Below are 25,046 nucleotides of genomic sequence, written 5' to 3'. Positions count from 1 at the left end.
GTTTAAGAGGTGTAATATTTTCAGCCTTGAGGTATTCAGATATTTGTTTCTAGCAAAAGACCTTCGCACTGAAAAGTCTTGTAAGTTAAACTCGCTAAGAATTGTAAATTCTAAGTCTGGAAGCCACGACAATGCTTGCAGAGTCAGATTCCAAAATACCTATTGCATTTTTTTAAAAGCTAATGCACTTACTATGGCTAGTAAATGGCTAACCAAAGTAATTTCTGATCCACTGGGCCACATTCGTCCCTGGGGTGCATGCACAGGTTTTCCTTGGAGGTCAGAGGTGGCTCTGCTGTTTGTTCTCCTTTACCTTTGTGTGAATGCATCAAACAATGTGGGCTGGGTGAGCGTGCAGTGGGAGTTACTGCAGTGTGTAGCTCTGAAAGCTGTGGCAGACTCAGAGGTTTCTCAGATAACTTGTGCTGTCACTGAGAGTGGACTTCATGAAATATTGTTGAACAAAAGTACATTTCTTCCCTCTAGTGAAGAGCTGAATATAAAAGCACTCCAGACTCATCCCTCCCTACAGCACTTCCCCAGTGCAGCAGAACTGTCTTCTAAGGTAACTGTCTGCAAGTTATCATCATGTACATCACTGCGAATTAGACTTGTTCAGTGTTTTAGGAATCAAGCTGCATTATTTCTATTTCTATCTCTGTCCTTGTTGTTGTTATTGAGGATGTTCATGCTAACAGTCTCAACCTACTGGAAAGGATTTATTCCATTTGACTCTGCATTACTTGTGACTTCTGGTAGACGCTTCTCAGGAATGGTTTTTATTATTCTGGCTACTAAGAAAAGAGAGACTGGGCAGAAATAGGTTTTGGAAACTGGCTGTTTGCAGTGCAGAAATACCCAACAGCAAGCATATGCAAGGAAGATGAATGGGGTTATTTGTCGGTTAAATGCAGCACAGTTACTCCTGCTCATGTGAAAACTAATTTCTTATGCATGTTATTCAGTTTATGCTGTTTTGTAGCCATGCCTTCAATACTGTGAACGTAAGGGAAAATCAGATCTCTCTTAGGTCCTGAGGACTGTAATATAACATATTGTGCGAAGAATGTAAGCACAATAATCATTTTAACTTTCTCTCTCTTTCCTTTCTTCTTATTTAAAAAAAAAAAAAAAATATGGGAACTTGAAAAGATAAATTATGATATGAGTGAAGCAAAAGGCAAACTCTACCTCAGGATGGAAAAGAGGGATTTCAATGTGACAGCCAAGCTAACTCTCACTGGAACCAGCTACACTAATGTCATTGAAATAATCCAGACGATGTCCCAGGTTGGTATCACCAGCTCAGATGGCAAAAGGCAAGTTTGACATTTCTAGAGCACGGCTGTGACATTTCCAGAGCATGGCGTTCAGGGTGGTGACTGCTCAACAGTGAAGGTCAAATGCAGCCCCAGTCACTGTGAAGTGTTTTGCCCTTGATTTCTCCAGTAGTGTGAGCAAACATTTGACTGTAGATTAGTTGGGTGTCCAGTGGTATAAACTGCTGCTTGGTTTGCTCGTATAGACAAAACACATATATAGGATATATAGGAAATAAATAATATATTACAAACTGACCAATTGCCAATTTTTATTATGCAAGTACCACACATATTTCTTTTTCTAAATCAGGAAGAAAAGATGTCACAAATAGGTACTATTGTTTGTGCTACCTGCTGGATTTATTCTGTAATAGTGGGGCTCTCGATGTTGTAAGAATTATTCAATGACATAGAGAAACAGAAAATCAAAATTTATAATAAGGAAAGACTAGTATAAAGGGGATACTAATTTTTGTATCTATGTTCCATTATGTGTAATGACTTACTGTAGAAATGAAGTTAAGTAGAAACGAATTGCTGCTTGTACAAAAGCAGTGGGCTTTAGAGTATCATTGTACTCTACCTTTTATAAATGCATTTCTAAAGCTAGATCCCATAGGACTTTACAGTATCAAAATTACACGCTTAGGTTTTAAACTTTTCAGACAACTTGGGATTTAATATGTTTGCCCTCTTTTGTTTTTAGTTAAAAATTCTTCCAAGGCAGCTTGTGTTCCTGACGGTTTACCAAAAAGGCAACAGAACACGTTTGCTGAGGCACATCGCTCTGTGGGACGGCAAAGAGCTGAAGGTCACAGGCACTTACACTGGACTCTTCCCAAGGCTGCCCGGAGGTCATGATGTTCAGGGTAGGTTTCTCAAGTCTTTTGCCAGTGTTGACAGCAGACTAGAAAATAAACTAAACCACATAAATCTGATTTCAAAATGTATATTCAAATGGATCCAATCCAGGCCTTCTAAGATCTTATTTGCTTTAAAATCATGATGACTCTGGCTGTTAGAAACATCCATTTCAGAACACTATTTCTGCTTTCTGGACATGGAATGTAAAGCTTAAGTAAACTTCAGTAGTGCCAGGGAAAAGTTTGGCCGGAGTGAGTCATCAGCAAATTAAAATGTCCGGTGTTATTTTACAACAAATTTCAGAAGTGTTCTGGATTATATGAAACATTTGGGTTTATTTTTTTATTTGCTTTTGAGTATTTAATGAAGAGCAAAGGAAACCTAGGAACTAGTTTTGGACTAGACACCTTTAGTAAACAGAGAGCTCAAGTATTGCAGCTACTTTCTTTCTAGGCACGGCGCTGGGATCCTGGCTGGAAGGGATTCAGCCTCAAACCCTCTGTAACCCTCAGTCAGAGTGGCTCATAATAAATGCAAACCTCTCACAGTTGATACAAGGAACGGGTTTTGAGGTGACCCACATACAGGTTTGTCCTTCAGTCACTGCACTGGAGGTATAAACAGACACATCCCACAAATAACATTTTTTCTGAATGTTGCCCGAGTATCCCTTTGAATTTGGAGTGTAAAAACATTTTGTTTTAAGCTCATTTTTGTTTATTTTTCTGTTTTCTTCTTCCTTTGTATGTTTTTGTCTCTCCTGGATTTAATTTTATTTTTTGTTATTTTAACGTCACCCATTTCTGAGGTTTTTTTCAGAAACTGTAGTAAATTCTGTGACTCTGGTGCACTGGGTACTGCAGGGAGCTCTGGTCATGCCGGCTGCCACCTTGAGGTGCTAAACGCCTATTTTAAGGCCACATTATCTGAAAATAACTGCACGCACTTATTTGAGAGTTGTAAGCTGTTCCTCTCCCAGTGTAGGGTTATCTCAGCTTCATAAAGATTTCTTTCCTGGATGTCTTGCTGGAAGTTGCTTTGGGTGTAGATATCAATCTTTTGATCTTTGCAGGTAATTACTGTTTTGCTGGTAAATAGAGGACTCCTGTTTTCCCTTACATTTCTTCATATTTGGCAGAAATCATCCCACTACAGTCATTGCGGCTGTTGGGTGGGTGCACATGTGTGTGAGCAAAGACCGTGTTTCCTCTGGGAAGCAGCGGTTGCCCTGCTGCCTGTGGGAGAACATGTCCTGTGCCTGCATCAGAAAATGAACAGTCATGATTTGTGGTGGGGAAGACTCACTTGCTTTTTTTTTTTTTTCCCCTTGTAGTGGAACTTTTCCACCCTCTCTCCATCCCTTTCCCGTGGCATTCCAGGGTCAACTTACATGTGAAACATTCGGCACGCAGTCACCGGGATGATCTTACTGTCATGTGGAATGAGAAGGAGCAGGTACAGCAGCCCAGAGCAAATAATGTCAGGAGAATCACAAGAATATCAAGTGGGGTTTTTTTGCTTGTTTTCTTAAAAAAAAAAGGCATTAAGCAAGCCAGGGAATTCAAGTAGGAGGTAAACTGTTCTCTTTGGATGTACAAAATGTTATGATTATGAAAGATGAGCAGCCAGTATTCTTGTTTGAAGCATTTTTAGGCCATACGATTTGTTTTGTTTGCAGTGACCCCACATCTCGCTGCACAACCAAAGGCAATGGCCTGTGGCTCAAAGCACTGGATAAAGGCCGTTCCCAACACTCTCGCAGATTCTAAGGCAGCTTTTGAGAGTAGATGGAAAGAATAAAGCAAAAGAAGAACTAAAATCTAAGAGAAATGAGTAAGTGTGAGGCTGAGCAGGATGAAGAGCCTCCCTGTTGCACGGGCATGCTGTGTTTACCCGCGCAGAAGTGACACATACCTGTGCTTCGCATTTTTAGCATTACTGATTCCATGGAAGCTCTTTTGTATTTCATTCTTTCATTCTCGTCTTTCTTAGTGAGAATGACAACTTTGGCGCAGTTTTTCTTTAAGTCAGCATTATTTTTTAAAAATAGCAAAAAAGAACTAGGAGAACTTTGGTTAAATTAACTTCCAAATGTGGTTAAACAAGGAAGCTGTCCAACTTGAACTAACTATGCTATCTTTGTATGTGTGTCTGAAATGCAGCACCTTGGCTATTACATTTTTCTCTGAATAAAGACAAAAGACAATGTGTAAAATATGTTACCATGCAGAAACATTAATGTACCTGCAAAAAGAATTAGAATTTCTTAATTTCTTTAAAAAGTGCTAAAATTCCAAAATTTACTTTAGAACTTGTATAGAATGTACTCTTTGTACTATTGGTTAAATTACCACAACTATTTAAATGCCACCACAGTTTAAATTGCCACAAATATATTTTGCTCCCAGCAGCATTACAGAATTTATTTCTGCAAATGTTTTTTCTTGTGCTTCAGCTTTGTAAGCTGCATCTCAGCACTTTGCAGCAGTGGAGCCTTCAGTGCCTAAAGATGAGACCAAAATTAAGCCCCTTCAAACTTAAGCATGGTTCATGATTTTAGTAAAATATGGAGAATAGTTTTACTTTCAGCTGTGCCATGTAGGAAATTCAAGTAGCAAGAACGTCCTCATTTGAACATTAATTTGCCTCACTACCTCGAAAAGCACTTTATTATGCACATAATTCATTTGAGGAAAAGCTACAGGGAAATTTTACTGGGTGCATGTTTGAGGAGAGTATGTAAGAGGTGCTTTATTTCACAAGTTCCTTTTGCATCTGTTGATATGCATCAGATATCAGTGTCATCTTCTCTGAAGTTTGGAAGAGATGGTGCAAGGTTCAGAGCCACTGTTACCCACCCCTTTAACTACACCCTGAAGCAACTGGAGGTCCGTGCCCTGTCAGAACAAAGAGGCAGAAAGTACAACCAGCAGGTGAGATGACGAGAAAGGGCTGCAAAATCCAAAGCTGTAGTACTGTATTTACTGTTAGCGTACCTTTCATCTCAAAGGACTGCAGAACCAGATACCATCCTGAAAAATGTAAACTCCTTGTGTCCAAACCACCAGCGTTGTTTCCCTTTCTAAGCATAATTGTTGCTAGCTGGCAGTATCTGTCTGCACATTTTAGCACTGGCCTATTTTGGATGGTAAGAAGCTGTAAGTGCACAGGAACCAGCCTAGCAATGAAAATGTTGAAAATGTGGCAAATTTAGTACACAAAGTGATGAACAAACTCCCATTCCACAAAAAAAAAAAGCAAGCCAGAAATCCTTTGATGCCCATGTAGAGCTAACCTACATTTTTGGACTATATAGAAAATTGCAACACAAGTGTGAAAATATGTGAGACTAGAAAGGCTTTAAAATACCATTGTGAGGTGCACTTGCAAAGCATGTATGAGAAAAAGAGGAAGAATTCCATACATCATCCTTCAAGATCAAAGACTACAGAATATTTTCTGTCTGAAAATGCACTGCGTGCACCAGGCATTCCAGCTGCTGGGACTGAAGAGTTTCTGCTCAGTAATAAGCTGTGCAAACTGTGCCGTGTTCTGTTTGTTCATCTGGAGCCTTTTTGGTACTTAGTGGTGCCACAGAGTGCTCTCAAGTCGTTTCACTACGCAGTCAATGTGTCTCAAGTGTTTTATTCAGAGGAATTCTCTTGTAGTGTCATTATTCCACTGGTGTCGTTAATTGCTGTGCATGACAGACCCCGTGCAGCTTCCAGAGGAGATACCAGAACAACTTCTGTCGCCTCGGTTGTGAAAATGCGGTTTCCTTGCGTGTTTGCCTGAGGCCCTGAACTTCCAGGCCACCTGGAGTTCCATGGCGTTGTGACATGGTTCTGTCCCAGTTTTAATTCTTTTTTTTCTCCACTGGGTGGAGATCATTCTGCTACCTCACCCCGTGGGCTCTTCTGCTTGTTCTGGTCTTGCTCCCCTGGCCAAATCCTTCTCTTGTGGTTGCAGCTGCAGCTGGCAGGGAATGGTGGGCAGCCTGCGGACATCCGCCTGACCCTGCAGGACAAGTCCAAGAGGGACGTCACGGCCTGGGCTGGCTGTGTGGCACTCGCTTCGGGTCAGGTATGGGTCTTGGAGTCTAAGAAGGGATGGGTGTAGTGAAATTTCTGGCTTTGAGTCTCACAGAATGATTTTTTTTCTGCACTTGCTATTATATAAAAACCTTTTCCTTCAAGTCAACCTTCTCTTGTCTCAGAGGAAGAAAAATAAAACCTGTGAAGAATTCTGTTTCATGTTGCCAGATCTGATTGTATTTAGGATGCAGCTTTCCCTCAGGACAGAATCGGCAACCCCTCAGGTTTCTCGGTAGAGACTGAAGCAGTCTCTTATGGGTATAGACCTTTCAGGGCTTCTCACAGACATGTAGTTTCACCCAGAAAACATACTTCTCTGCCATATACTGAACACAGTTTTTAGAAAATTACTAATATGTATGCCTTAATTTTTCCCTCTTCCAGCTTCAGAGAGTATTCAGTGTGGAACACGTGCACGCATGTGGGTCTCTAGAGCAAAGGTCAGCATTGTTTAACGAATATCTAGATCTGAACTGGGATGACAAAAAATTCAAACACAATTTAACATATGAGGTAAGAGAAGGTGGTTGTATCTGTTAACTCACCATTTTTATGGAAGCTTTTCTTAATAGATGGGAATTTATTTAGTTTTTATATGTAAGTTTGAGTGGATTTTAAGAAAGCTTCTGTAGAGTGCCACTTTTTGTGAAATACCATTATTTCATTTTGCCTTTTACATATTTCTCTGCATAGGAAGAAAGCTAAATGTAGCATAATTAAGAAAAAATTAATTCGTACAAACTAGAGGCCTCACTTGTGCCCTAAATTTGGAAAACTGTTGAGTGGATTCTGTAGGACAGGGACCAGTAACTGTGCTGATAAGCCAAAACATTGTCAAGTGGAAATGCTACATTTGGGAAATATTACATTAAAATCCTAAAGCTACCAGAATAAAAAAAGCCAGCACAGGGACAGGATGAGCCTGAGGGCTGGGATGAGACACAGAAGAGTGTCTGAGATTCTGTTGTCATGTTTTAACTTTGTTTTCTTGGTTCATTGCAGAGAAATCACTTCTCGTATCCTGATAAATTTCAGTTAGAAGCTGTTCTGGAAAATATTTTCCTGACCTCATGCACCAAACAGAAGATTCTGGGTAAAACAGAAACAAACTACTCATCTTTCCTGGACTACTACGTGAGCTTTGAGTTCTGTGACCTTCCAAATGTAAGTATCACATGAACACATTGAACCCACTTCACTTTAAATGCAATTACTGATTTGGAGGCGCAGTTTTCCTCAGCTGCAACTTTTCACAAGAATTGTCATACTTTGTAACTTAACGTACCATAAAAAAATGGTGTCATTTGATGGGCTAAAGCAGAAAGGTTGTGTTTGCCACTGTAGGATATTCTATAGATCCTGTTACAACCATAAACGTTCCCCTTTCCTTCTTTCTCCCCCCTCCCCATTCCTTCTTTCTTTCCTACTCCTCTCTCAAAGGTCTTTTAATTTCCTCTTTCTGGAGAATATGAAAACAGGCTCATAAGGGATCAAAAAGGAAACTAGAGAGGAATAAAAGTGCTTTCCTTCCCCTGTAGGTAAAAGTTTACTGTTTTTTATGGCTGCTCTGCTGTTAGTGATGGATTTTTGGACCTTAGTGTAACCTTATAGTTGTCATTTATTTTTATATTATACACAGAAACCAAAGACCCATCCATGATCTTCTTTAGGTGCACACTGGACCTCAGAATTGCCAGTTAATATTCACAACAAACACAAAACTTTGAACTTGTAATAAATGTGGTCTCTTCCCAGTCCTCTGTGGCTATTACGCATCTCAGTTGGATTCCTCGTTTACTGCCACACACCTTGTTAGCGATGGGCAACAGCAGCCCAAGTTTGATGCCAGTGAAAACTTTTGCCAGGACCAAGATGTGTTAGAGTCTGTTCATAATGCTAAAAATATATATGAGGTCACTTCAAAATCAGGTGCCTCTGTATCCTTTTGGATCCTTTTCTTCAAAGGCATCCTTCAAAATGCCTGGGTGGAGTAGGTGGGAAGCGCAAGAACAAAGAAAAATGCACGTGTTTGAATAAAATATGGTCCAGCTGTTCACCTTGTCTGAGGCTGTTGTCACCAAAGACGCTTTGTTATACCCCAGAATCTGAAGGTGTAATGAAGACCGTGCTGTGAGAAGGAGGATGTGCTGGTTTCTGAAAGTACAAGTTTTGTTGATCACTTCATTATATAATTTCATGAGAATGCTAACATTGTACAACCTCTCACTACTCTATGCAGAGCCTATTTCTTTGGAAGAATTAAGCTTTAATGCCTTTTTTGTTCATACTTAGGTAATTGTTTTCTCTGGAAAACACCAGCTCAACAAAGATGACATCATTTTGCAATCAGAGGGCAGACTCCACCTTGCTGGCCATGGGAGAGATGAGGGGTTGATTGGAGTATCCTTAAAAAACCAGAGTACAGCTGATGTGAAGAACTATTCTTTGGAAATTGAAGTGAGTTTTTATTTTATTTTCGTGGTGCTGGGTTTTGGGGTTTTGTTTCACCAAACTGATCAGGTGCAGCCAGTAACTTTAAAACAGCAGGCAACACAAAATACTCCTGGTTTCTGTAGTTGTGTTTTTAAAGGAGCAGTTATGCAATGCACACGCAGTATGATCAGGAGAGAAAGGAAGACACCAACATTACTTATCTGCAGAGCTCAGTGACAAATAGAGTAACTGTGTATCAGCTGGAGTATATACGTTTTAAGAGGCTGTGTGTTATTATAGCTCACCATCTTCAGGATGACTGGTCTGTTTGGTGAGGCATGTTTTTTTGCACCATAACACAGAAAGAAAAAAAAAAAAAAAAAAGGAAACAGAATGTGAGACTCATACAAAGCATCATTTACCAGAAAAAAAAATGGCCTTAAGAAAGACTCATCCTTGCTCATCCTGAGGCAAATCTCTTCCTTTTTCCTTCTCCCTCTATTTTCCATTTGCTCTTAAATTTCTGTGAAATGAATAAGGTGGAGAAGCTGATGGTGGCAACAGAGTGAGGCAGAAAACTAACATTCTCAGCACCATCCAAACTCATTAGGAGAAATGTGGGTGATCAGTCATAATTAACTGAGAGAATAGACCACCCCTTAACAAAGTGATGATTTAATTAGTAACAGGCTAAGACAAATACTAAAGTATTTTTCCATCCCTTTTTAGAAAGGAGATGAAAGAAGTATCAGCTGCTCTGGTGGGGCTTTCTCCATTCTTTGTTTTGGAATACATGGCACAAACAAGCAGCCTCACAGGGAATGCAGAGCCTGTTTCTCTCCCTGCTACCATTGACATTTTGTCCACAGCCTCGTGCTCTCCGGTCCTTCGGCTCGTGACCAATCCTCCCGATGCTTGTGCCTCTCTGGAGAGCATAACTCCTGTGTCGTGCACAAGCATTGGGAAACATTTCCCTCCCCACTTACCCTTACCTGGGGAGCACTGATATTTGAGCATCATCTCTGAAATTCATTAATTCTGTGCGGTGGCTTTGAATAAATGTTTTTCCTTTATGGCTGCAGTTTAGAGCCTTTGAAGATATTTGGCTGGGCCTGACAGGAACTGCTGCTTCCTCATCTGCTCAGAGCCAGATCCTGGTGGAGGGGATTATGGATCAGAAAGAGAAAGTAAAAGTAGCTGCTTCGAAAGGAAAGGAGTGTTTTCAGTACTACATGGGGTATTTGAAAGGTACGTACCTTCCCGGACGACTATGATAGTCGTATGATTTGGTTTTAGCTGGTCCTGCAGGGAGTTGGACTTGGTGATCCTGCAGGTCCCATCCAACTTGAGATATTAAGTGATTCCATGAGTCACAGCTGTCACTGCTATGAAGAGGTGGGAAGAAAGGGTTTGTCTCTCTGGTGCCAAGCTAGCTCAGTTTCATGGCAATTCCAGCGATGGTCTTTCAAATAATGAAAAGCTGAAGCTCAAAACTTGTTATACAAAGGTCAGCTTGGGATACATTTGAATGATTACTAGCCAGGGGAGGATTGTAATAGAGAGTGATCAAACATAGGATTCATTTCATTTTGATTTAGCCATCCTAAAGTTTTGTGCCTCATTTAAGATAATTGTTACATTCCAATTCCAATGAAGTGAAAGAGGCTGACAGCCCCGTGCTGAAACCTGTATATGAAATATAGAATGTGTGGAATCACCCTCTGCAGGGGATTCCCTCAGTTCTGACTGACAACAGAGGGAACTGGGCTGTGCCAAACTTTTAGATGACTGAAGTTTGATGGAATGAGACCTGCTGCAAGCACTTTCTGTTGTGACTCATCCACCTTTCAGCTACATTCGTGTGCAAACCAGGTAGATTTGGTGGCATGACACTTGTCTGAAACTCGTCTTGTGGCAATCCCGGCCCTGCTTGCAGTTACAGATCCACCATTCCACACTTCTGCAGGGGAGGTTCTCTCAGGTCCATGGCCTCACTTGTACGTGCTGTGATGTATTTGAGATAAAGACCATTAGTTTCTGAATTCCTGAAGTCCCAAGTTTGTAGAAATGATTCAGCTCAGCTCTCTCAACCCAGATTCTATGTGCACTTCACCAACCATTTCTAGTTATGCTCATCAGTACTTGGGCAGAAACAGCTTATGTGTGATGGGTGAACATGTGACTGACACTTTCATTTATGCTCTAAGCAGTTCTGAAACATCAGCAACAAGGGACAGTGGAAGACTGAAGTACGAAAAAGCCTGTAAATCACTATGACTGAATTATTTAGATTAACCTAGTGCTTCAAGTAGCATATCAGTATTTGTCAATCATTCTCAAGCCACATAAGAGAAGAATCACACATTGACATTGATCTAATTTTCTCCTGTTTATCTCCTCTAGTTGTTTTTTTTTGTTTTTTTGGTTTTTTTCACAAACACCTAACACGCTCAGCCACTGACTGATCACCTAAGTAATTAAAAAGCTGGCTTTGAAACAATGTCTGTCAGTGTTGTTCCTGTAAGCCAAGCTCTTTTAATTCTCTAAGGGGATTTGGAAGAAGGAATGGAAGTCAGTGCTTGTACGGATGGGCAACAGATGGCAACCGTCAATACCTACCTCAGCATCAATGGCGAGAGGCAAGAAAACACAGGACAAATGACTCTTGCAGCTGTTAATGGAAGCCTGAGTTTTCTGGCCCATGGATGTGGGGATCCAGTTCTTATGACTGAGGTGAGACCCTTCAGCTGCAGTTAATTGCAGTGTGATTTTTCCAGCATATTGTTTAATCTTTTCAGTTTGATGGAGCACCTCTCAGGTAGGCTTCATGTGTGACTTTCGATGAGTAACCAGGCAAAAAGGGGAATTATGCAGTTTTTAAACATCGTTTTTCACTTTGGTGTGAAAAGATGCCACGGTGAGAATTAAAAGGTTCAGCCATACCTAGAAATCATAGAAAATATGGGACCCTCTCCTAAAGGGTGTATCTTCTGAAGAGGGTAAGTAAAGCAAGAGCAGCAGTGGTGGGCCAGGGCTGCTCAGCACATTGGTTACGAGACTGCAACTAGAATCCCTGAATGTGCTTTTGCTTCTAAAAGGGTTTCACATACTTGGAGGAGGCTTTTTGGTGTTTCATACTTAGACTCTTCTGTTCCCGTTTCTAACCACTGAATACCACTGAAGCAATGGGAGGCCACTGCAGATCTTTGCTGGCATTTAAACGAGTACAAACTTTGAGTGATTTGGACCCAGCACAAGCAATTCTAAATCATAAATTCAAGGGTTTTATTCATCTTCTCACAGCACAAACTTAATGAAATTGGGAGCCTTCTGAAAACCAAACTGCTGGAGAAGATGAAGAAGTTTGACGGATATATGTGGAGATTCAAGAGATCAGTAAGTATCTGTACATCATCTGTGAAAGCACCATGAAATGCTCATGCAGTGTTAATTAAAACTCATAATATTGCATGCAGTCATTTTGGTTTGCTCAAACCTTTAAATGCTTAATCCCGTGCTAACCTGCAATTCATACATTGGCAAAAAGCACATTTCCTGGTAAAGCTCCTATATCTGCACCAACACTGACGAGTTCAGAATTGCCTTGGAATGGAGTCAAAGCTTTGGCTGTGATCACTATGTATTTTGATATTTCTTTTTTTGGGAACCACCGTAGGTGCAGCAAGTTGATTTTCTGGCTGAAGCAGCTGGCTGGCCTTCGATAGCCTTGCGCAAGACTGCAGGATTCCTCCACAGCGTGGGCAGAGCTGTCGCCCAGGTGTGGAAGCAAAGTGGAATCAGGCAGATCCTGAGAAGCAAGCTGCCGCTTTACCTCGATAAAATTCAAGACACTGTCCAGCAAATGCAGAATGAATTGCAAAGTAAGCAAAATCATGCAAAGCAAGGAGAATAAGGACAATGTCAGTGCAGGGCAAAAGAAAATGGAGTATAAAAGATGCTGAATAGCACAAATGTTTCTATTTTGATCTAGCAAAAATTGCTGACCTTGGCTCTTAGTTTTCAGACTGAGAGCCTTGATGCAATAAGCTTTAAGTAACCTCAGTGTAACCACCTCTCTCATGGGATTATTGGAGAGGCATTCCCTCGGACATGGCAGCCTGGGGTCCATCGCATGAGAACAGAGCCCGAATTGCTGAGCTGAAGCGTTTCTGCTCACACTTCCCTGGCAAGCATTTCCTCCCCAAGGGCTGTTCAAATCCATCCTTGAGTTTTGAATGCTTGTACTAATCAGATTCCACTTCATCTGTTTTTCCCAAGGCTGTCCAGCAGTCACTAATTCACTGGCCTATGGGCCATATTGAAACCACTGAGTAATGTGGTCAGCTGCAATTAGCTGAGAGAACCTACAGCTCTCCCAAGGTTAAAACTTCACTTTAGGCCACTTACCTCTAGACTCTTCCCATTCAAAAATGAGATTTATTTGATATACTGTGTTTGAAATCAGTTGTGACCAAACTGTCCTGTTATCCTTGAGCAGGTTGAGCTGTGGAGCTCTGTTGGTGGCACACCGCAGAGCATTCCTTACATCTTTTTGGAAAGGAGCAATGTATTTATAACAAGGCGCACGAGTGGAACAGGGCTGTAGCTAAACGCCTCTTTCAGGTTTCTATAAGACAGTGTCCATGCACAGAGCTGTGAAATGCACCTGATGCCATGAAAACCAAGCTGCTGTTCTGTTCTGTGTGTCTGTCCTTCCCTCCTGCTGGGAGCTGTGGGGAAAAAACCAAATAAACAGCCAACCAGCCACTTCCTAACATGCTGGCTGAGGTTTGTTTCATGTGATGTGTTTGCTTCAGAGCCATTAACAACCTTGAAGGACGCCTACTACGATGTAACCTCAAAGCCACTGGATGAAGTTTGGCAAGAGAAGACAGAAGAGTACATGAAGAAAATCCAGGCTTTTTTACCCACGGTTGTGAAAGATGTGTGGCTGATGGAGCCAATCCAGATGGCATTAAAGGGTGTGAAAGCAGGCTTGGATATGGTTGGTATAACTCAATTTTCCATTTTTAATAGTTTGAAAATAAGGCTTACAAATTTAAGTCTCAGCTTTGAACTATGGATACACAAAAAACGTTAAATATTTTTGTTTATGGAAATAGTGTGATTATTTTTCCACGTAACAAGCTTGTGCACAGCTAATTTACTGTTCTTGAATTATTTGTCCTGCTTTGAAAGCAGGACTTTTCCAGCTGGAGGAAAGGTTGTTTTACTAGTTTGGGTTGAAATCACAGCAGCAGTAATCTGTCATTCATGCAGCTTTTGCTTTTCTTCCATAGAGAGGCAAGATTGTGATTCCAATAAATAACGTACAAATAGGTTTGGGCTCTTCTAGTAGAAAAGGAGAGCATAAAGGATATATCATGACACCAATTTATATTAACAAAGATATCAATCCTTTGCAAGCTACTGACGCATGTTAACTCAGTGAAGTATTGCTATAATTTCAGTAATTTTATTTTAGGACGGATGCATTTCTGTCCATTATTTGTTGCTATAGTGACTCATGTCTTTTAACCTCTAAATGACAAGATGCTGTCAGGCAAGTGACAAATGCAAGAGGGCCTGAAGTGGTATTTCACTGACTGTTGATTTAGATCTCATGACCAAATCCTGACCCTGCCCTGAAGCCCTGTGCTGGACTCAGTCTGTAATCTCTTTTTCTGGCTCTCCAACAGGTGACACAGCAGATGCTCAGGTGGGCAGAGGCCGTGTTTTCTAGAGCTGTGAGCAAGATCCGGAAGCCCTTAGTCAATCTTTACAGTTTTTCAGCCAGGTAATTGGTGGGTTTGTGCAGGATCCCTGCTGCCAGGTAGTGCATCGTTAGTCTTCATTTCAACTTGTGTGCTGAGGGGTGTGGACAACTACCTGACTAGTCTTTGCTTGGGGCACATCACATAATGCCGTAATGTTCATTTTTGACAGGCTGCAAATCAAAAAGATACTTGGTAGCACAGAGACCAGCCGTGACTATGATAACAGGCCGTATATGGCCATCCTGGGTTACTGCAGGTCTTAGCTGCTGTGTATCTTTGTTTTGCCACTCTAACCAGACTGCAGTTCTCATGAATGTTTCACTTCCACATTTCTAATAATAAAGCAACTGCCTTTCATCAGCTGAGCAGATAAGGGCACATGCTGTTTTGTTTGTATTCTACAGGAACTGTTCAGTGGCAGTAGAACTGCCAGTGCTTCCTAAAGCAGACCGCTCCTTGGATCTGGCAAAAGTCACTAATTATCTCATTGAAGAAAAGCTAATGAGGCCTTTCCAAGACCTCTACAATATCAACATAGTTGCAGAGTATTACAGGTTCAAACGGCAGATGATGGAGAGTCCCTTTGAATGTAAGCCCTTTCGGAGTGCTGCTTTGGTTTGTAACTGGGTCTGTTTTCACTTAGTTCTGAATTTTACAAAACGTATTTGGAATAGTAGTTTAAATAGAGATGATCGCTAATTAATAATTTTCCTATAAACTTTATATATAGTCTTTCTTGTAAAACAATAATTGCCTGTACAGCAGCAACATTTTGGGTGAAGCTGACATGCAATAAACAATCCTCTACTTAGTATTCATGCAAATTTTGCAATTCCTGACGCTCTTTTGTGTTGAGAGTAGAAATCAGCAGGTGGCATTTATCCATCTTATCTGTATGCTCTTGGGAGGCAATGCTGTGGTTTGGTGCCAGTCGTACCTGTTGGCCCTGGGTCTTGCCAGGGAGGCTTTGTCCATACTTTGAAACCAGTGACATCGCCTCTGTTAACTCTGGGATGAAAAAGCTCAGCCCCACCAAAATTAAGACACTGCATTACCTGAAAAAGCATTGCTAAATGCAAATGCTAAAAGACTGTTAATGGTCCCAGCTGTCCCTTATGGATAACAGCTTTTCTAGAAAGAGCCATTTTTAATGGTTTCCTCCCAGTAGGCAGCACAAAGGAGGGCACTGAAGGTCAGTCCTAGTGCCCAAACAGTCTGAGTGACACATCAGCAGGTTCCTGGGCTGCGACTGTTTGACGCTCTGCTTTGGCAGGGTATTTTTTTTTTTTTTTTTTTTTTTTTGAGACAGTTAATATTATTGTCGTGCATAAAATGTATAATGTGTATAAGATGGGGAACACACCCCTCCTACAAGTATGCCTACCAGGTAACATGGCTATAAACCAAGATGAGCTTTGAATCCTAATTCATGTCGCTCAAAGTTTTAGGATACTCAGGTGGATCTATAATGAAAAAGAAATTACTCAATTGTCTCCTTTCTGGAGAACTATTTGTGGCAGAGCAACTTGTAACTAATTAAAATGTAATAATAGCAAGAGAAATTATTTTAAGATTATGCCAGCCAGAAGCTGTTTGTAATGGCACAATACTTACTACTATGTGGAAAACTCATGGATGTTTCTTCTGAAATATCGTTCTCTAGATCATGCTATGTTAATAGGGACCAAGCATCTTATGACTTTTGATGGAAGAATTTATGATTTGGCATCAAAGTGCAACGTGCTTCTTGCCAAGGATTTTGTTCACAATACTTTCACTGTAATACTAAATGAGGAAGCTAATAACTCAAGATCACTGTATGTGGAGATGAACCAGACCGTGATCAGTATCTACCCAAGACTGAAGGTAGGAAGAGAAGTCAAACATTCTTCCTTTCCAGACCAGAAATTACCAACCAAAACAATACCAACCTATATATATACATATATGTATATATGTATTATATATAAGGGCTCAAACCAGATTGGAACAGCTCTCAGATGTGTTAGGAAGTAACCACTTTTAAATCAGGGAATAACTCTCCAAAACAAAAAGCACCCATTTTTAACCCAAGGGCTGCTTCTCCTCTCTCTGGATAGATAAGAGAGGCTTGATGAACTTTTCAGGTTTCCTTTCACACAGTCTAAGAGGGTTCTGGAGAACAAACCAGCCCCATAGCCTCAGTGTACTTGGGAGGCTTTGTGCTTTTCTGCTCTTCCAGAAGTTTAACACAACCATGTTCCTATTCCCTAAGTCTGGGCTGAGCAAAACTGACCCAATCCCAGCTGCAAATGCAGAGTGAGCTTGCATGTCACTGAACCTTCACTGTGACGTATTTGAAATTGCATTTTGATTTTAAACCAGATAGCCAAGATGTATAACTTCTCCTTCATGGACGAGAACTGCCAAGTACTGGATCAATCCCTTGAAAAGAACAGCACTAATTCAAGGAGAGAAGCCAACACAATAGAAGTGTCTAATCAGGAAGGAGTTTCCGTCTCCTGTGACTTTCAGTTTGATCTCTGTACGGTCACTCTGGCTGGCTGGCACCATGGTGAGTATCATTCACACAGCTGTTGTCAGCTGTTTGTCCTTTTTTCTGTATCTCTGAGTTATCACCATCTGCAGTACTCACCTGGGGCTTGTCTTGCACTTGCTTTTCCCCACTTCATTTACCCACACCCTGGAAACAGCCCCAGGCATTCCCGGTTACTGCCAAATAAAGCACAGTATGTATCATTCCAGAAAGAACAGCAAGTGTTTACTTCAGTTCCTGTTGGTTCAATGCAATGAAGCAGACAGAAGTAGCGGGTAGGTGTGATGCCGTCAGCCCAACTCCAAATCCTTTCTGAGAATCACTGCTCAACAGAGCAGGCTGAGCTTGTCAGACCGGCCAGAGCACAAAAGAGGAGACAGAAAAGCTTCCAAAGTCTTTGGTGTACTTGGAATATGTTCCTCTCCCTGTGCCCCACACTATTCTAGAGACTAGCAGAGAATGGATATGGTGTCCTGATCTGGTCAGGAGAAGCAAATGAGCAGCCAACAAACAAGGCGGCAATGCACCCTGAGAAAAATCCACATGGGTGCCTGGGCGTTCCTTCCCTCCACCGCAGGAGAGCCAAGCTCTGCTGTACGGAACAATCAGAGCCCGCAGATGGCTTCTAAAATTTTCCTGTCTCTGCTCAGGACAACTACGATTTTACTCCAATTTCATTCCAGGTATTTCAGCTGGGCTTTTTGGTACCAATGACAATGAAGCTGGAAATGAATGGACACTTCCTAATCGCTCCCTCACAGACGACATGCAGGAGTTCACGCAGAGCTGGCAGGTAACGAGCTGAAAGCCGCTTTCCGTGCAATCACCAGTGGTGGTGGAGCACAACAGGGAGCACCCGACATAGCGGTCTGGCTTAGCTGAACTAAAGCCAGACAGTGAAAACAGCAGCATACTGTATAGAATTTGTTTTCCTGTGTTTAAGCAGGGAATAAGTTTTGGTAAATTTGCTAAAAACCGTACAAGAATTCCCTGTAAATGGGCATTGAGCCTAAGTAGTGAGGTAAAACAGGGAGGCTGCTTCTGCTATTAACAGGAACTGATGTTGGAACCAAGTACCTTTGATGTTTTCCTGCCCAGAGCCCATCCTTTTGGAAGGCAGAGCCAGGTGGTACCTCTTCTGGGATAAATCCCTGTGTTTATCAGTCAGGCCACAGTTTGTACCAGGAAGTTTTCCCTCCTGAAGTTTTCTTTAGGACTGCTTGTTGTAGCTGGATATGTTGAGCCTCTTCACTTTTTTTTTTTTGTTCTTCCTACTTTTTGTCTTATCAAGAAACAAAACTTTAGAACTGAGTAAGCAGTAAAGTTGCTCTCCATCCCCATACCACCAAGTACCGAGACTTCTTTGGAGGATTAGCTGCTACTGATTCAGTTATTAACTTGCATAAAAGGTCTTCCTATAGCTATCGTAAATAAGCGTTGTAACTCTTCTATACCAGTAATATCATACCTCTTTGCTTCAAAGAGAGCCTTAATTAATTTACCATCAGCTGAAAATAATCTAAACATGAAAACATGCAGGTCTACGTAGCCATTTGTGAGTGTAACTGACAAAAAAGAAGTAGCCTTAATGGAGTCTCACACCATGTTGACAGGATCCTCTAAATCCCTTCAAGCCTAACTACAAAAAAAGGAAATCACTATCTCATTACTACTAAGATTTTTGTGACTTTTCCCTTTACCTTCTCTCACCAGAGAGTTCTGGGCACAGAAATCCTACTATTTTCAGCTTTGTGTCAGTACTTTATAAAAAGATAATTTCTTCAAGTATCCAGTATTTCCCTTGCTATTGAAGAGGCATATCTAATGAATTTGCGGCCTATGTTTATGTTGGCAGGATCACAACATGACTGAGCTTTGGTACAATTTTCTTAATTGCTACAAATATTAATTTCTAATATATTCATAAAAATGAAACCATCTAATGCAAAACTACCCAGAGATGCTAAACTAAAATTAATAATCAATTAAAAGCAATACATAAGAAGCTTACTGTCACAGACAAGCTGGGAAGTCATGTACGTCCTTTGTTAAGTGGCTGATGGCATAATGGCTGTGCTTACCCCATTGATCGGTACGTTATATTTGTGGGCCATGACATCTTTGCAGTGCTGTATCCCACCAAGGAGAATTTATAGATGACTCTGCTGAACTCTGTGCTGTTTGCAGTCACAGCCTGTTCAGAAAAAAGTCATAAAAGACTGACTTGCCAATAATGTACTGCTGTCGTACATCATTAAAGCAACGGCCAGAAATACAAATGTGCCAAGTCAGGAGTTCATGCAAAGTCTTACAAACTTTTCTAAAGCGGTTGGGAGAGACAATACAGTGGAAATACCCAGTTAAAACAGGCAGAGTGTTCAGCTGTGCTGGCAAAATGGGGCTTGCAAAACCCTTCCTGACCAGAAGATTTAGCGCAACTATACGTGATATAGAAAGTGAAAACACAGGTTAAATCTGGCCAGGTATCGAAACCTGAAATAAAAGCAGTCAGTTGCTCTGGATCAAACTATAAACTCAGCTTGGCAACTCGCTGCCAGGAGCTGCCATACAGAATAAAAGTTAAGACAACTAGCCAACTACTGACTGCGTTAGCAGTGAATAACAAGATCAATGGGAAAAGAAAATAATGCCTGTAATCTGTAATATTTATGAGGCATACATTTTTGTTTATGAAGAGTGCAAAGTACTTCTCAATATTAATAGACAATAAATGTTAGAGCAGCGTACAGTGTACGAGCTGCCTGTATCTTCCTTCAAACCATCCCACACTGGAAATCTGGAGAATTCACACTACACTGATTTTAAAAAACAAAACAAAACAACAACAACAAAACCACAAAAAAACCCCCAGAACTATGAAACTCCAAAACAAACACCAAAAAAACCCCACAAAACCCAAAACAAACACAAAAACTGAAACACCCACCAACTTGAGTAATTCTGTTTACCCAGGTGAACAAGTGCAGTCTTGTACAGAAGAAAGTGAAGCCATGTCCAATTACAGCCAAGCAAAACATCTGCAAAGTGTTTTTTGAAGAACCACAGTCACTTCTTAGAAACTGCTTCAAAGTTGTAAGTATAACTTAAGTGACCGAAGGACTATGGGGATACCCAAATGTCAGATTTCAAAGGACGACATGTAGTTGTTGCAAGGATATAGAAGTTTAGTCGTGGATCACTTTAGAAGTAATCAGAGCAACACTCCAGACAGAAAAAAAAAGTGTTGTATCACCATAAGTTAACATCCTTGACATCCACAAAATAGTGGCATGCCTTTGCACCACTGTTTAACATGCAGGTCTAGAATTTGGAACTACAAATAAACCCCTCAGTACTGGGAAGAGAATAAAGGTTTGTGAATGGTGCTAACAAGAGTAGCTGGGGAGGGAGACACAGATGACCAAACTGCTCAGTTTCCCTGCAGGTTATTGCCAGGAGCTGTGTGCTGCTCCTGCACCCCGCTCCTCCGCACCCCCTGTGTTACAGGTGGACCCCGAGCCCTTCCACGCCATGTGCAGCTCAGATACCTGCCGGGTGCAGGAGCTGCGAGCCGCCTGCAGCGCGGCTGCCGCCTTCGTGCATCTGTGCCACCGGAATTTTGTCCCTGTGGAGATGCCTCCTCAGTGGTGAGTTGCCTTTCTTTTCATCCTGAATATTCTGACTGCATCGCTGCAGTACTTGCATGTCTTATTCAAGAGCACAGGAGAAAATAAAACCAATGCATATGACCATGGGGATGAGCAAAAAATTATTCTGTTGCTGAAATTATTCTTCTTGCTCCTTGTCTATCTCGCCCTCTCAGCTGTTCTCTCAGCAGCACACAGTAACCCATCCCATTCACACTCTCTAATGGCGTTCTTGTTTCCTCCTAATTGGCTATGCAGATTAACACAGAAGGATACTTGCAGAGTTTGGCATGATTGTCCCTAGGAGTTCCACTCACATATTATTTTTGTTTCAATCTTTTTTTGGTCTGAATAATGCATTTGGATATATATTAACAGTAATTCCTATTATATAGACAGTAAACAGACTCAGTGACCTATTTTTGTACTTTTCAGTCTCTTTTAATTAAATCTATCGATGTTCTTTAAACTTAACCTAGAATTTCAAGATTATCAATACCTGTATTTCAATGCAGCTGTCATCCGGATAACTGTATTCCGGGAATCTGCTTAAAAATGCAAAGAAAGCTGAAAAGCCTGAAAAGAGCAGTAGTGCTGGCTTGACATTTTTGGCATTACACTCCTTGCCCATTTCTGTTGTTATTGTGCAAATTGGTTATAAATTCTCACATTTTTTGCTGGAGGTGCACACAGTGCTGCATTGCACATTGCTGCAGAAACTAGATTAGGGCAGTTCCTGCTCTAAAAGGGACTGGAGTTGTGTTCTGCTAACTCTATCTGTATTACTTGGGAAGTGCAGAATTTTTATGAAATAATTCTTCTCGTGTAAAGAAAAAACCTGTATAAGTCCACAGCCACAAAACACTTACTAGTAATAAAATTTAGTCCCCTCATTTATTATCTTCAGAGTAACTGCATTATTACTGCAGTTCCTGCACAGTTCAGCTGCACCGTTGCCATTCCCAGTGTGTGTTATCTCATTTCAGTCCCACTTGGCTGTTGGGCAATGGAAGTACCTAAAACCCAAAAGCACTGCAGTGACCTGAACACCTGACAATTTAAGGATTATAGCAGCTGTATATTTTGGCATTTTCTGTATTAGGTATATTCACTAATTTGCACTAGACATCTTTTCTACAGGATATGCTGCATACAGTGTCTTCTTTGAACTATATTTATTGACTACAAACTGCTACATAAATGATATATAAACAGTAAGTTTACCACTTAATAGTGGCTGTTCACATATTGCTGTCTTAAGAGAGATGAAGATGACCAAGAACATCCTCAAAACTTATTATTTTATTCATCTGCATTATGTTATTCCTTAGTTCAGACAAAAAAATAAGGGGACAAAACCTCCTCTGAAATTTGCTATATGCTTGTATCTTTCCATTGAATGAGAACTAATTACTGATACACTTGCCCAGGTAATAACTTAGAGTAAATGTTGCCATTGCAGTCTTGTGAAAATATAGTTACATCCTAAGTAAAGAAGAGCCAATTACGCTTTTGCTTGAAATAAAGCACTTGGGTTTACACTCCTACCTTTTATGCTCCATCCTTTGCTAAAGCTTAGTAACAAGAAAGCAGGGTGATTTTCTTTTAATATATGCAATTTAGAAATGTGAATGAATAACATTAAACTCACTACCACCTCAAAAGTGTGATTTTGTGACCACAAACATCTGTGGTATGCTTAAAAAAATATAATTACAAGTACTTGCTGAATTCTCACTCAATAAGGAACGGAATAAATATCAAGTATTTGTAGATGATTGTGTTAGCCATAAAATAAAAACGTAGGAAAAAAGAACACAATATATCTGTAAGTGCATCACGAGCATACATTCCCATGTGTGGTAATAATGCCTCGTGTTATTATCTGCCTTATGTATTCAGTTTCATCTCATGTGTAAGCAGTAGATGGCCATGAAATTGCTGGGTAGTATCTTAGAATCAGAGAATCATTTCATTTTGAAGATACCCTCAGGATCATCGAGTCCAACCATAACCTAGCACTAAACCATGTTTAGACAAGGTTCTTAGGGACACCTTTTAAACACCTCCAGGGTGTAGGCAGCATGTGGTTTTAGCTCCAATAGTTTACCTAAACTCTTCAAGATAATGAATATGAAATATAGAGACAAATTTTGTTAAAACTGAGCCTGAATATTCAGTTAAAAACAGGAGTTTTAGAATGGCTTGGTGACCAGAAGACTGAAGTCAGCTAGTGCTGCTAGTTTACATTATCCCATTTCTGAGAAAAGGGACTGGAATTACAGCAGCTCACAAGCGCAGTTAACAACAGTAACATTATTAAAGCACACTATAAAACAAGCAAAGTATACTGAGGATGTACACAGGAATAAACATATTGAAGACAAGAAATAATTCTTCTAATCTCAGCTTATTTTATGCATCCAGCTTTGAACACCATGTTTCAGTTAAGTTGTGAACCAGCTAAGAAAAGTCCAGAGGTCTCTACGTGGGAAAAAAAAAAAATTGAAGGGCTGAGGAAAGACATGAGTCAAGTGTTTAAATATGTAAAACCACTAAAGCGAAGGAAGTGTGCCAGACCAAACTGCAGTAAGGAGAACTAGGTCTGGTGTTGTGAAAGAGTGTGTAACGGCCAGGCCAGTCGGGCATCGGAACCGACAGGCTTCTGAGGTCATGAGAACAACAGAGAAAACATCAGGCAGTAATAGCAACCTCTGCAGTAGCTTCTCAAAATTCATTCTCATCAAGGATCTTCCATCAGATAGTTGAACTAGCCAGAGCCCATAAACTTTAATAATAATGCTGCTCATTTCCTCCTAAGTGTGAATTTGTCAAATATAAAGAACTTTACATCTTTATTTCAGTTCAGCATATCCAAGATAACACTGCTAAAATACTTTTTCCCACAGCTTTTTGATAATGTCATAAATATATTTGATGCTTTTTCCCCTTCATAAATTTATTGTAATTAAGCATATAACAGCTTATATTACATGTCACTTGTTACCTTCTATCATTTAATTACTTACTTACCACTTAACTGGATTTCATCTCTTCTTCATTTCAGCTTGAGCCAGTTCTGAATGACAGATACCAGCCCTGAAGATGGAAGAACCCTTTCAGCACTCAAAACAAACAGCTGTGTTAGACAGACAAGCTAGAAGCAATAGTAGAGAGAACAGCAAAAACGTCAACAAATTAGTGTTAGGACTATGAATATAACGAAGCATATATAGTAAAAAAAAAAAAAGCTTTTCACATGAGAGTAAGAGGCATGATTTCGGTACAGTGAAAAGAAAGTATAATCAACCAGAAGAAATTGGACATAAGAGTATCAATTACTTAAAAAAACAACCAAAAATATCTCCCATTCAGTGGCAAAGTTGCCTCTTCACAAGCCCTGAACTGTAGCACACATACATTTAAAAGATGACAAAGCTCTGTTCCAGCTAAGGTCAGTACAAGTGGGCTACTTGGTGAAAGCAGCGTTATCAGCTTTGAACCTGCGCAGAGATACCAACTTCTTTTTTCTCCAGAACTGAAACTCAGCTGTTCAGTAAGTTCTGGAGAAAGCGACCCAACACGGAAGGGCCCCAACATGCAAAAAGCCTAAGATAGTAGAAATAAGATAGTTAAATAACTGAAAGTATTTAATAATTTTATCTTTTTATGCTGGTTGATTATTCCCTTACTGTTTACATTGTTAAATGAGAAACAGCCTTTTCGGTATCTGTTCACCAGTTTCAGATTCTCCCTTTGTGTCTCTAGAACCCCCTTCTCAGAAATCAGTTTACATGTTGGGAAAAGGTGACTGATACCCATCCTATCCATGAAGTCATCTTAAGGTTGTGTGGAAGTGCCTCATCTCTTAAATTACTTTCTATATTGTAGGTCTATTGATTAAAACAATGCAATATGTTTCTCCATACAGTTACCAGGAATGGAATTATTCCTCAGTAAAAGGTAACACTGCAAAATGTTTCAGGTGTCTTTGCATAATATACAAACATGGAAATAATGGTGTTCTGACCTATGGAATAATCTTAATAAACATTTGACTTGCCTTTTTTATGCTGGAGTACATTTGTACTATTATTCACAAGACTAAAGTTGCACTGATCTCCAGAGTTGGAACTGGCTGGGTTTAAATCACTCCTTAGTTCATGGAGACAGAAACAGCAGCTGGTCTCAGTTATCTTGTGTGTGCTGCCTCAGCCCACATTTGCTTTCTCAACACATACACTGTAGTTTTGTACAAATTCTAAGTAAAACACAGTTCTCACACTAGTCAGGAAAAATTCCTACAATTGTTAGGATTCCCACACGAGATGCTGTTATATAAAACATGGTAGAAATAAAGTCTTCCTGTGTAA

General features: G+C 40.4%; 1 protein-coding gene across 1 annotated transcript in view; it reads left to right on the top strand.

The window, feature by feature from the left end:
- Positions 1-24,561, top strand: part of LOC135994156 (uncharacterized) — a 90,652-nt gene extending 66,091 nt beyond the window's left edge. The window contains exons 50-71 of the mRNA XM_065644491.1: positions 487-565; positions 1,153-1,290; positions 2,029-2,191; positions 3,520-3,641; positions 4,979-5,119; positions 6,156-6,269; positions 6,665-6,793; positions 7,283-7,444; positions 8,573-8,737; positions 9,796-9,961; positions 11,262-11,446; positions 12,017-12,109; positions 12,390-12,594; positions 13,531-13,718; positions 14,413-14,510; positions 14,895-15,079; positions 16,154-16,356; positions 16,855-17,044; positions 17,710-17,819; positions 20,000-20,119; positions 20,534-20,673; positions 23,741-24,561. Of these exons, the coding sequence (XP_065500563.1) occupies positions 487-565; positions 1,153-1,290; positions 2,029-2,191; positions 3,520-3,641; positions 4,979-5,119; positions 6,156-6,269; positions 6,665-6,793; positions 7,283-7,444; positions 8,573-8,737; positions 9,796-9,961; positions 11,262-11,446; positions 12,017-12,109; positions 12,390-12,594; positions 13,531-13,718; positions 14,413-14,510; positions 14,895-15,079; positions 16,154-16,356; positions 16,855-17,044; positions 17,710-17,819; positions 20,000-20,119; positions 20,534-20,673; positions 23,741-23,756 (3,112 nt within the window). The 3' untranslated portion in view covers positions 23,757-24,561. The remainder of the gene's footprint in view (positions 1-486; positions 566-1,152; positions 1,291-2,028; positions 2,192-3,519; positions 3,642-4,978; positions 5,120-6,155; positions 6,270-6,664; positions 6,794-7,282; positions 7,445-8,572; positions 8,738-9,795; positions 9,962-11,261; positions 11,447-12,016; positions 12,110-12,389; positions 12,595-13,530; positions 13,719-14,412; positions 14,511-14,894; positions 15,080-16,153; positions 16,357-16,854; positions 17,045-17,709; positions 17,820-19,999; positions 20,120-20,533; positions 20,674-23,740) is intronic.
- Positions 24,562-25,046: the final 485 nt, after the last annotated feature.

This window comes from Caloenas nicobarica, chromosome 14, assembly GCF_036013445.1.
Source record: "Caloenas nicobarica isolate bCalNic1 chromosome 14, bCalNic1.hap1, whole genome shotgun sequence".
In the NCBI taxonomy this organism is placed as follows: domain Eukaryota; kingdom Metazoa; phylum Chordata; class Aves; order Columbiformes; family Columbidae; genus Caloenas; species Caloenas nicobarica.
This window is presented reverse-complemented; position numbering and strand designations above follow the sequence as displayed.